The sequence below is a fragment of the Pelophylax lessonae genome (assembly GCF_965119305.1).
Source record: "Pelophylax lessonae genome assembly, chromosome: 7".
Classification (NCBI taxonomy): Eukaryota; Metazoa; Chordata; class Amphibia; order Anura; family Ranidae; genus Pelophylax; species Pelophylax lessonae.
In genome coordinates, this window is record NC_138774.1 from 267,206,375 (window position 1) to 267,219,350 (window position 12,976).

General features: G+C 47.2%; 1 protein-coding gene across 4 annotated transcripts in view; it reads right to left on the reverse strand.

Moving 5' to 3' along the window:
* The window catches only part of IKBKG (inhibitor of nuclear factor kappa B kinase regulatory subunit gamma), a 48,961-nt gene that overhangs the window by 10,817 nt on the left and 25,168 nt on the right, over positions 1–12,976 (reverse strand). For all 4 annotated transcript variants that reach the window (XM_082262898.1, XM_082262897.1, XM_082262900.1 and 1 more), the window contains 4 exons: positions 11,210–11,263; positions 10,939–11,041; positions 2,480–2,598; positions 577–717 (listed from right to left, as the gene is read on the reverse strand). In XM_082262898.1, coding sequence (XP_082119024.1) covers positions 577–717; positions 2,480–2,598; positions 10,939–11,041; positions 11,210–11,263 — 417 coding nt within the window. The remainder of the gene's footprint in view (positions 1–576; positions 718–2,479; positions 2,599–10,938; positions 11,042–11,209; positions 11,264–12,976) is intronic.

Below are 12,976 nucleotides of genomic sequence, written 5' to 3' on the forward strand. Positions count from 1 at the left end.
CAGGAGTGAATTTCCTTTCCTAGGGGTAGATTTCTCCTCACTTCCTGTTGTCTCTCTCGGTTTGTAAGTAGGAGTCGTTTGTAAGTCGAATGTTTGTAACTCGGGGACCGCCTGTATACAATAAAGGACGGATGTCAAGCTTTTCAGCCACCTTGAGAAAAAAAAAAAAAAAAAGTCGATGCCTTATGTGCCATGCTTCCACCCTGTGTGCACTGGGTCTGTTGGCTGTGAGGGCGGATACAAAGATTTATTATACTGGAGCAACAGGGAAGGAACTGAGGATTCCTCCACGTTACAAGAAAAAAACAAAAAAACAAACTTGCATTAATGATTCCAACTAGCCATTAGCAGTTGTGCAAGTCCTAGGTGTATGGCTTATGTGCCCATCAGGGCACCACAATCAGATTCTGAACTCCTAGAAAGCTGGACATAATATTCATAGTGGAGGTTTTATATTAGGATAAGGCCCCAAAACAATGACATGGGTATTAAATTTGATTTTAAACATAAGTGGGCACTGACCACCTCAGGATAAAAAGGATAGGTCCCCATCAGTCTCATCCTAAATCTACTTACATCTCCTCACTGGCATTCTGCCGCTCCACCTTCAGTGCCGTCTCTAGACTCTGCACCTGCATCCGCCGCTGGTCCAGCTGTATCACATGCTGCTTTATCTGGAGCTCCCACTCTCGCTGCTGCTCTCTCAGTTTCTGCAGGCTGCAGTAGAACACACACCAGAGTCAGATCACATTTCACATCTACAGGCATTTAAAATGGTGGCATACACATTACAGCGTGGCCAATTAAAACAGAGAATGAACACTGTCCAATCTAAATGATCAGTTTTAGGCGGACTAATCCTTTGATCCGCACCTCTCCTCCCTGCCTGCCTGCCTGTCAGCTCCGATCTGCTCCTCCGCCCTTCCCTCCTGCTGCTATCATACCTGGGTCTTATGCCTACAATCTCCTCTGTTATATTAAATGATGTGCCCAGTGTATGTTTTTGTAAACCGTAGGCCAATAAATCATCCATAACTACGGAATCTCAATCATCATATATCGAAGGCTTCACACAATAACAGGGCAGTTCAATTTCCGATCCTTCAGATTTCATCATCCATGCATAATTACCAACTAAAATTAACCCATCACACAACCTGTTCCTCGTTTTACTTCTAAAGGGATACTAGAATGGTTTAACGTAAACATTTTTTATAGTATTATTTTGTGTACATGTTTTTCACACTTTTGACCGTTTATTACATATAATCTTTATTTTCCTGCTTGTGTGATTGGCTCACTGATTTTCCCAGAAGTCTACACTAAGATACAAGTCAGATTTTTGGCATCCCCTCCAACAAAAAAAGTAATTTTTGGTGAGATACTCCCAAAAGGAAATAATGTCTAAAGGGATGCAGAACTGAAACTTTCTTCATTACAGCCCTAATTCTGCAGCAGCTGGTTGATAATTATGAAACTGCACCCATTAGGCCCCTTTCACACTAGCGGACCGTTCAGATCTGCCTGTGAGTTTTTCAGGCGGATCGGAACGGATGCCCCATGCATCTTTATGGGGCATCGGATGTCAGCGGAGACATGTCTGCTGACATCCGATCCGGTCCGTCAAATCTGGACGGATGGAAACCTTATTTTCCACCCGTCCAGCGGATTGGATCGGAAGAGAACGGACAGGCGGTCTGTTCTCATCCGATTCCCCCATAGAGAACAGCAGGGACCTGACAGCTCTGTCTCCGCACACAGCGCGGAGACAGAGCTGCCATCTGCCTGCTCAGTGGGGGAATCGGCGGATCGATCCCCCGCTGACAAAAATGGAGTCCGCCGACAGACTCCCATATGTGAAAGGGGCCTTAGACTCACTTGGCACAGAAGTGCAAACCGTGATTTCTTCAGCATAACAAAAAGGTTGGAATCTGCAGCAAAGTTTGTTAAAATCCTTGTACAGTACATAGATCACCCAGGGGGGGGGAATGTTTTTTCTTAACAAGACGACTGAAGTGCCATCTCCAGGCTGATAATAGATTTCGTAATAATTTCCTCTAATAACTGAAAGGTCTCTGTGTGATCAGGTAGGCATAGAGGTCACTGTTCCCTACTGCCCTCACCTTTTTTATTTTTTTTTTTTATTTAAATTTTTAGGTGAGAACGTATTTAACAAAATGTCAAGAGCCGCAACATTTAGCCAAAGAAAGAACTGTAAATGACAATATACGGTTCTTTAAAAAAAAAAAAAAAAATGGTTTAAAGGTAAACCAGTAGAATAGGGTATAGAAAGTATTCGCAGTAAGCACCAGGATGGACATTGGTTGGTTAAAATGCTTGCACCTTTTTAAAGTCCAGTTCAATTTCAGGTATAAAGTCATTCTGTGTTTAAGTTGTCCCACCAGAAGCCACAGTACAGTGCAGATTACCATCCATATGCCTTGTGACTGGTCATACCTGCCAGTACTGGCTCCCTTACCTCCCTTCCACCTTGTTCAGCTCCTGCTGAGTGGACTCCAGACTCATCTGACTCTCCTGTAACTCTCCCAGTAAAGAAGTCACCTGAGCCTTGACAGAAGCCTTCTGCTCAGCCAATAGCTACAAGACAACAATGTAACATTACCTACATAAACTGGTTGATATTTGCAATAAATTTAACATATTTAAACATGGACTTCACTGGGCAAACATATTTGAAGCACACATTTTGAATCATTATTGTACGACTTTAACCAATTGCCAACTGTATATCTTACATACAGTGGGTACGGAAAGTATTCAGACCCCCCTTAAATTTTTCACTCTTTGTTATATTGCAGCCATTTGCTAAAATCATTTAAGTTCATTCTTCTTCCTCATGAATGTACACATAGCACCCCATACTGACAGAAAAACACAGAATTGTTGACATTGTTGCAGATTTATTCAAAAAGAAAAACTGAAATATCACATGGTCCTAAGTATTCAGACCCTTTGCTGTGACACTCATATATTTAACTCAGGTGCTTTCCATTTCTTCTGATCATCCTTGAGATGGTTCTACACCTTCATTAGAGTCCAGCTGTGTTTGATTATACTGATTGGACTTGATTAGGAAAGCCACACACCTGTCTATATAAGACCTTCCAGATCACAATGCATGTCAGAGCAAATGAGAATCATGAGGTCAAAGGAACTGCCTGAAGAGCTCAGAGACAGAATTGTGGCAAGGCACATATCTGGCCAAGGTTACAAAAAGATTTCTGCTGCACTTAAGGTTCCTAAGAGCACAGTGGCCTCCATAATCCTCAAATGGAAGACGTTTGGGACGACCAGAACCCTTCCTAGAGCTGGCCGTCCGGCCAAACTGAGCTATCGGGGGAGAAGAGCCTTGGTGAGAGAGGTAAAGAAGAACCCAAAGATCACTGTGGCTGAGCTCCAGAGATGCAGTCAGGAGATGGGAGAAAGTTGTAGAAAGTCAACCATCACTGCAGCCCTCCACCAGTCGGGGCTTTATGGCAGAGTGGCCCGACTGAAGCCTCTCCTCAGTGTAAGACACATGAAAGCCCGCATGGAGTTTGCTAAAAAAAACACCTGAAGGACTCCAAGATGGTGAGAAATAAGATTCTCTGGTCTGATGAGACCAAAATAGAACTTTTTGGCCTTAATTCTAAGCGGTATGTGTGGAGAAAACCAGGCACTGCTCATCACCTGTCCAATACAGTCCCAACAGTGAAGCATGGTGGTGGCAGCATCATGCTGTGGGGGTGTTTTTCAGCTGCAGGGACAGGACGACTGGTTGCAATTGAGGGAAAGATGAATGCGGCCAAGTACAGGGATATCCTGGACAAAAACCTTCTCCAGAGTGCTCTGGACCTCAGACTGGGCCGAAGGTTTACCCTCCAACAAGACAATGACCCTAAGCACACAGCTAAAATAACGAAGGAGTGGCTTCACAACAACTCCGTGACTGTTCTTGAATGGCCCAGCCAGAGCCCTGACTTAAACCCAATTGAGCATCTCTGGAGAGACCTAAAAATGGCTGTCCACCAACGTTTACCATCCAACCTGACAGAACTGGAGAGGATCTGCAAGGAGGAATGGCAGAGGATCCCCAAATCCAGGTGTGAAAGACTTGTTGCATCTTTCCCAAAAAGACTCCTGGCTGTATTAGATCAAAAGAGGACTTCTACTAAATACCGAGCAAAGGGTCTGAATACTTAGGACCATGTGATATTTCAGTTTTTCTTTTTTATTAAATCTGCAACAATGTCAACAATTCTGTGTTTTTCTGTCAGTATGGGGTGCTATGTGTACATTCATGAGGAAGAAGAATGAACTTAAATGATTTTAGCAAATGGCTGCAATATAACAAAGAGTGAAAAATGTAAGGGGGTCTGAATACTTTCCGTACCCACTGTATATGGTGGCAAGGCAGCGATCCTGCATTTCAGGGTCTAGGGCGTGCATGCGCGCCCATCAGCAACCTATTTCTGTTGTGATTATACACAGCGGGAGCTGGTCGTGAAGGGGGTTAAATCTTCCAGAGGTCAAGTGGGTAAAAGCCAACAACTTTCACCTTTAAATAACCCTCATCCTTAGCATCAGCCCTAGAGTGTACCCATACCTATCCACATAGACTTTTACCATGTGACCTGCTAGAAGCTGCACAGCCTCCTTGTGAAATTTCTCCTGGCTGGACAATATGCATTAGAATCTCTAGTAGATCCTATGAAAGGACCATCCAACACAAGTTCCAATGGTAAATGGCCTTTAACAGAAATGCATGGGTTTTATACAGTGCATGTTCAGCCCAGCCAGGAGACTTTACACCCAGAGATAGGACAGTGAAGCACTGATCCTTTGTGCCTTGTGGATTGACAAGAAACGGGGCCTGCAGCACCTACCTCACTGTATTTGTAACATAGCCCAAGGAACCAGCAGGACTGAAGAGTAAGACTATTTTCCAGTACCACACTGATTAGGTAGGAGGAAACCCAAAACTAGTGGACTCTAGACAGGTTAGGGGACTACTGAATACAAAACTACAGAGATCCAACTAAAGATTCCTTGAAAAATAACATCCTAAAAATGCACATATGTGCCTTGTCTCTCTACTCTAGGAAGGACGGGAAAAACAGTGAGGCCAGAAGAACAAAAGGAGAATCTCTCTTTATTTGTGCTCCTGGTAGGCAAATGCGGCTGTCAGGGCTGCCAAGGAGTAGCTGGAAAGAGACTTTCTGCACTTGTAACAACAATGGGATAAACACAAAGTGCACGGAGGTAAGGGAAGGAGAGTGTGCTGGTGTAGTGGAGGAGAATGAAGGAGTGCATGTCTGTGCAGAGGAGGTGAAGGAACGTGTGTTGGTGTAGCGGAGGAGGGTGAAGGAGTGCATGTCTGTGCAGAGGAGGTGAAGGAAGGAACGTGTGTTAGGCTCCATGTACACGGGACGCTGGAAATGGCCGTTTAGGAGCAGTTGGGCGTTTTTTTCAGAAGCCCCTGAACCCATCTACATTTTATCTTATCTGTCCATATACACCAGGTCGTTTACAGTCATTTTCAGGCAGTTGCGTTTAGGGACTTTTTTTAGAATGCAATTATTTGCGTTCGAACGTGTGTTTCCCGGCGTTTCAAACGCACAAACGCGTCCGAACGCGATGACCCGCGTTTAGCGTTCGCGTTTTTCCATTTTAAAGGGGAATAATTTTTTTGACCTCTAGGAACGGTTCTAAACACAAACGCCCCTAAACGCCCGCTAAACGCGGGTACAAACGCGACTGAACGGACGTTTCAAACGTCCTAAAAATTCCAGCATTCAAAAGGGACTTTTAACAACGTCCCGTGTACATGGAGCCTTAGTGTAGCGGAGGAGGGTGAAGGAGTGCATGTTTGTGCAGAGGAGGTGAAGGAAGGAACGTGTGTTGGTGTAGTGGAAGAGGGGGAAGGAGTGCATGTCGGTGCAGTGTAGGTGAAGGAAGGAACGTGTGTTAGTGTAGCGGAGGGGAGAGAAGGAGTGCATGTCTGTGCAGTGGAAGTGAAGGAAGGAACGTGTGTTGGTGTAGTGGAGGAGGGTGAAGGAGTGCATGTCAGTGCAGTGTAGGTGAAGGAAGGAGCATGTGCTGGTGTAGTGAAAGAGGGGGAAGGAGTGCATGTCGGTGCAGTGTAGGTGAAGGAAGGAACGTGTGTTTGTGTAGCGGAGGGGAGTGATGGAGTGCATGTCTGTGCAGTGGAAGTGAAGGAAGGAACGTGCATTGGTGTAGTGGAGGAGGGTGAAGGAGTGCATGTCGGTGCAGTGTAGGTGAAGGAAGGAGCGTGTGTTGGTGTAGTGAAAGAGGGGGAAGGAGTGCATGTCGGTGCAGTGTAGGTGAAGGAAGGAACGTGTGTTTGTGTAGCGGAGGGGAGTGAAGGAGTGCATGTCTGTGCAGTGGAAGTGAAGGAAGGAACGTGCATTGGTGTAGTGGAGGAGGGTGAAGGAGTGCATGTCGGTGCAGTGTAGGTGAAGGAAGGAGCGTGTGTTGGTGTAGTGAAAGAGGGTGAAGGAGTGCATGTCGGTTCAGTGTAGGTGAAGGAAGGAACATGTGTTAGTGTAGCGGAGGGGAGAGAAGGAGTGCATGTCTGTGCAGTGGAAGTGAAGGAACGTGTGTTGGTGTAGTGGAGGCGGGTGAAGGAGTGCATGTCGGTGCAGTGTAGGTGAAGGAAGGAGCATGTGCTGGTGTAGTGGAGGAGGGTGAAGGAGTGCATGTTGGTGCAGTGTAGGTGAAGGAAGGAACGTGTGTTAGTGTAGCGGAGGAGAGTGAAGGAGAGCATGTCTGTGCAGTGGAAGTGAAGGAAGGAACATGTGTTGGTGTAGTGGAGGAGGGTGAAGGAGCGCATGTCTGTGCAGAGGAGGTGAAGGAACGTGTGTTGGTGTAGCGGAGGAGGGTGAAGGAGTGCATGTCTGTGCAGAGGAGGTGAAGGAAGGAACGTGTGTTAGGCTCCATGTACACGGGACGCTGGAAATGGCCGTTTAGGAGCAGTTGGGCGTTTTTTTCAGAAGCCCCTGAACCCATCTACATTTTATCTTATCTGTCCATATACACCAGGTCGTTTACAGTCATTTTCAGGCAGTTGCGTTTAGGGACTTTTTTTAGAATGCAATTATTTGCGTTCGAACGTGTGTTTCCCGGCGTTTCAAACGCACAAACGCGTCCGAACGCGATGACCCGCGTTTAGCGTTCGCGTTTTTCCATTTTAAAGGGGAATAATTTTTTTGACCTCTAGGAACGGTTCTAAACACAAACGCCCCTAAACGCCCGCTAAACGCGGGTACAAACGCGACTGAACGGACGTTTCAAACGTCCTAAAAATTCCAGCATTCAAAAGGGACTTTTAACAACGTCCCGTGTACATGGAGCCTTAGTGTAGCGGAGGAGGGTGAAGGAGTGCATGTTTGTGCAGAGGAGGTGAAGGAAGGAACGTGTGTTGGTGTAGTGGAAGAGGGGGAAGGAGTGCATGTCGGTGCAGTGTAGGTGAAGGAAGGAACGTGTGTTAGTGTAGCGGAGGGGAGAGAAGGAGTGCATGTCTGTGCAGTGGAAGTGAAGGAAGGAACGTGTGTTGGTGTAGTGGAGGAGGGTGAAGGAGTGCATGTCAGTGCAGTGTAGGTGAAGGAAGGAGCATGTGCTGGTGTAGTGAAAGAGGGGGAAGGAGTGCATGTCGGTGCAGTGTAGGTGAAGGAAGGAACGTGTGTTTGTGTAGCGGAGGGGAGTGATGGAGTGCATGTCTGTGCAGTGGAAGTGAAGGAAGGAACGTGCATTGGTGTAGTGGAGGAGGGTGAAGGAGTGCATGTCGGTGCAGTGTAGGTGAAGGAAGGAGCGTGTGTTGGTGTAGTGAAAGAGGGGGAAGGAGTGCATGTCGGTGCAGTGTAGGTGAAGGAAGGAACGTGTGTTTGTGTAGCGGAGGGGAGTGAAGGAGTGCATGTCTGTGCAGTGGAAGTGAAGGAAGGAACGTGCATTGGTGTAGTGGAGGAGGGTGAAGGAGTGCATGTCGGTGCAGTGTAGGTGAAGGAAGGAGCGTGTGTTGGTGTAGTGAAAGAGGGTGAAGGAGTGCATGTCGGTTCAGTGTAGGTGAAGGAAGGAACATGTGTTAGTGTAGCGGAGGGGAGAGAAGGAGTGCATGTCTGTGCAGTGGAAGTGAAGGAACGTGTGTTGGTGTAGTGGAGGCGGGTGAAGGAGTGCATGTCGGTGCAGTGTAGGTGAAGGAAGGAGCATGTGCTGGTGTAGTGGAGGAGGGTGAAGGAGTGCATGTTGGTGCAGTGTAGGTGAAGGAAGGAACGTGTGTTAGTGTAGCGGAGGAGAGTGAAGGAGAGCATGTCTGTGCAGTGGAAGTGAAGGAAGGAACATGTGTTGGTGTAGTGGAGGAGGGTGAAGGAGCGCATGTCTGTGCAGAGGAGGTGAAGGAAGGAACGTGTGTTGGTGTAGTGGAGGAGGGTGAAGGAGTGCATGTCGGTGCAGTGTAGGTGAAGGAAGGAGCATGTGCTGGTGTAGTGGAAGAGGGTGAAGGAGTGCATGTCGGTGCAGTGTAGGTGAAGGAAGGAACGTGTGTTGGTGTAGTGGAAGAGGGTGAAGGAGTGCATGTCGGTGCAGTGTAGGTGAAGGAAGGAACGCGTGTTAGTGTAGTGGAGGAGAGTGAAGGAGTGCATGTCTGTGCAGTGGAAGTGAAGGAACATGTGTTGGTGTAGTGGAGGGTGGAGGAGGGTGAAGGAGTGCATGTCTGTGCAGTGGAAGTGAAGTAAGGAACGTGTGTTGGTGTAGTGGAGGAGGGTGAAGGAGTGCATGTCTGTGCAGTGGAAGTGAAGTAAGGAACGTGTGTTGGTGTAGTGGAGGAGGGTGAAGGAGTGCATGTCGGTGCAGTGTAGGTGAAGGAAGGAGCGTGTTGGTGTAGTGGAGGAGAGTGAAGGAGCGCGTGTCTGTGCAATGGAGGTGAAGGAAGGAACCTGTGTTGGTGTAGTGGAGGAGAGTGAAGCAGTGCATGTCTGTGCAGAGGAGGTGAAGGAAGGAGCGTGTGCTGGTGTAGTTGATGAGAATGAAGGAGTGCATGTCTGTGCAGTGGAGGTGAAGGAAGGAAAGTGTGTTGGTGTAGCGGAGGAGAGTGAAGAAGGAGGGCATGTCTGTGCAGTGGAGGTGAAGGAAGGAACGTAGGAACGTGTGTTGGTGTAGTGGAGGAGGGTGAAGGAGCGCATGTCTGTGCAGTGGAGGTGAAGGAAGGAACGTGTGTTGGTGTAGTGGAGGAGAGTGAAGGAGCGCAGATGACACAAAATTGGCCAGGGCAATAACTGCACAGCATGAAGCAGATATCCTACAGAATGACCTGGACAAAATTACGGAGTGGGCAACGACATGGCAAATGAGGTTTAACGTGGAGAAGTGTAAGGTTTTGCACTTGGGGACTAAAAACATAAAAGCACAATACACTTTAGGAGGGGAACCCCTGGGGGAATCAAAAATGGAGAAGGATCTGGGAGTCTTGGTTGATGATAGATTAGGCAACAGCATGCAATGTCAAGCGGCAGCTGCCAAAGCCAGCAGAATATTAGCATGCATAAAGAAAGGGATGTATTCCAGAGATAAGAATATAATCCTTCCACTTTATAAAACTCTGGTCCGACCGCATCTGGAGTATTCTGTCCAGTTCTGGTCGCCAGTCCTCAGGAGGGATGTGTTGGAGCTGGAGAGAGTCCAGAGAAGGGCAACTAAACTAATTAGGGGATTGGAGGACCTTGACTATGAAGAGCGTCTACAATCGCTCGATTTATTCTCCCTGGAGAAGAGACGTCTGAGGGGGGACATGATAGCAATTTATAAATATCTTAATGGGGATCCCAGCTTAGAAAAAAAGCTGTTCATTCGAAGGGTTTGCATGAGGACTCGAGGGCATACAATGCGATTAGAGGAGAAGCGTTTTAACCTCAGGCAACGTGGGGGGTTCTTTACTGTTAGGGCTACAAGATTGTGGAATTCTCTACCACAAGAGGTGGTTTCTGCGGGTAGTATGGTGGCTTTCAAAAGACTCTTAGACGTACATCTCAAGGATCAGAACATTCAGGGGTATGTGAGATGATTACAGCCACACACACCTACACAGGTTGAACTGGATGGACTATTGTCTTTATTCAACCTCACCTACTATGTAACTATATCTGTGCAATGGAGGTGAAGGAAGGAACCTGTGTTGGTGTAGTGGAGGAGAGTGAAGCAGTGCATGTCTGTGCAATGGAGGTGAAGGAAGGAGCGTGTGCTGGTGTAGTGGAGGAGGGTAAAGGAGTGCATGTCTGTGCAGTGGAGGTGAAGGAAGGAATGTGTGTTGGTGTAGCGGAGGAGAGTGAAGGAGTGCATGTCAGTGCAGTGGAGGTGAAGGAAGGAACGTGTGGTGGTGGAGAATTTTCTTAATAAAAACATTACAAAGCCAGAGTAAAAAGGTAGAACTGTGCATTGTCCAGTCTTGCACTTAACAGTAACACCACCCAAAACAGAAAATTCAGGTCGGACTACATGCTGGCAGTCTGAACCACTACCTGGCTTCCTAAAGCTCTTGGATATGCTGGCAGCGAGATGTCTGCACCTGAGTTCCTAACACCACCTATCTAGCAGGCATGACGTGGATTCATGCCCTTTTGTAGATTTTGAAATTGGAAATCATATGTAAAAGCACATTTGGAAGCATGCATTGCTTTGGTTAAGCTCAATTCACACCCGGTTCAAGCTGTGCCTATGTGCATTCAGTCTCGCTGCGCTTACAGAAAAAAAACATTTGTGCATCCCAGGGACATCTGCATGCAGGAGAAATGGATCTGGGAAGTATAAAGTTTGTTTATACTTCCCATATAAATTCCTCTGGGAAACACAGGAGGTCCATGTGCATGAGGTCTTACAAGCCAATCCAGTTCGGTCATTTAACATATTGTAGTATGATAGATGGTTAACCTGGAGTTGTCTTTGAGCTTCGACTCCTTCCTCTTTCAGCTGGTCCTTCAGGCCTGACACCTCCAGCTGCAGCTCCGTAATGGTTTCTTGCAGTTGAGCATTCCTGTTAAAAAGGAAAAAAAGCAGACTCAGGGATCAGTTTAATAAACAAACTGGACCTTTTCAAACATGTCTGTGTAGTCCTGCAACCCATCAGATCCTCTGTAGAAAGAGGTTTTGTACATAAACACCCAGTCATCACTTTTATGTATAGATCTTCTGAGACGCTCACCGGTTCTCTGCCTCCTGGAGCTTCTTCTGCAGATCCTGCTCCTTTGCTGTACACCTAAAACAGACAGGCTGTTAGTGCTGTGTATGGTCAGGTGCAGAGCTGTAACAAACACAAGAAAGCCTTGCTAATACTAAACACAGACATCCTTGTATATTATGCAATAACTTATATGGTGATGTTCAGGATTGTGGCTACAATGGCATATAGTTTCTTTAAGCATATTAGTGGTTGAAATAGAGATTCATGTAGAAAAGGGGATAGGATAGAAAGAACGATTCACATGTTACAGGTTCCCCTTAGCAACAACATAGCAGATTAGCATTTTCAAAGTGCTCTGGCTCAGTCAGGAAACAGTCTAGGGGTTTTGTTTTTTTGTGTTTTATTGAGAACTTGGATAGGAGAAGGGAATGAGTGGGAGACTCCAACTTGAATAAACTATGCACAATTTGCTGGGACGACTAAGAATTGCTGTGTGCGGCAAGGCCGCTGCTTCCCCTTGTCACTAGCAGTGAAGTAGTAATTAGTGAACTGTTTGAGATAAGCTGAACGGTACTGCAGGACACACTTCAGGGCCCTTCCTGGCACCCCCTTTTGTTCCTATTCTTTAGGGTTTTCTACACGCCACCCACTTTACTGTAACACTCCCTGTGTGAGCTAGCTCCTTGATCCCCTGACTTCACTGGAGTGGTCCCCCTTCCTGGGCAGACCCTTAGGCAAGTCCCCTGGTACTCCCAGACACTGTTTTTCCAGAGAGACTCTGCCAGCAACTCCACCGTCCGCTCCACACACCGGGTTCACTAGGCCGACTGCCCAAGACCACCTTCCTCACACTCAGCAGGAGGAGAGACAGCCGTCCATCATCTCCTGGGACTCTGCTTCCCTCAAAGACGCCCTGTCGCATGTCCCCTCAGTATTTAAGGTCAATCCCAGGATTCACTGCGGTGGTGCCTTCCCACTGGGACTGCCATAAAACCTGATGTGTCACTGGCTGGGTTTCCTCCACTGTCCAACAATCTCCCTCCTTGGATGCAGTGGGGACACTCCCTAAGACCCAGTGAATCCCACCTGGAGACATGCAACAGGCAAACTAATACAGGCTCCCCTAATAAGCAGAAGAAGCATAAGATGCTTTTACCTTGCACCTACCTAGGAGGGTGCTACATGTATATTTTTAGTTGGTTTAGGAAACCAATGTCACATCCCCTTTATGAACTGTATATAAGCTGTCCTGACCTGAATGTCGTTGAATACAGACTGAAAGACCCTACCTGTCAGATAACAGATCAGGCTCCCCTGATAAGAAGCAGGAGAAATAGAAGCTTTTTCCTAGCACCTACCTAGGAGGGTGCTACACACATTATCCTGCAGACGGTGTAATGTGAACACACTACAGCTACACAAATCAGGGAAGCTTCTTTTATGTGGATAACTGGCTGTTTTATGGGCTTCCTCATTTTTATGGCCCAGCAGAGCTGATTATTGCGTTTGGGGTTGTCTATATATTTAACCACTTGCTGACCAGTCACGTTGACTGTACTGCGGCAAAGTGGCTCGTTATCATCTGGCGACGTAGACCTACGTCACCAGACATTCTCCTCTCTCGGCGGCGCTCCCGCGCTGCTGGAGGCTCGCTCCCGCTGTATTCAGTCACAGCGGGAGTCGGGCCAGGGGAGGAGCGGTGGTGATCACCGCCGCTCTTCCCCGATCATCAGGGATCTAGTGTGGAAATCCGCCCACTTGTGTAAACAAAGCGGGCGGATCTCCTAA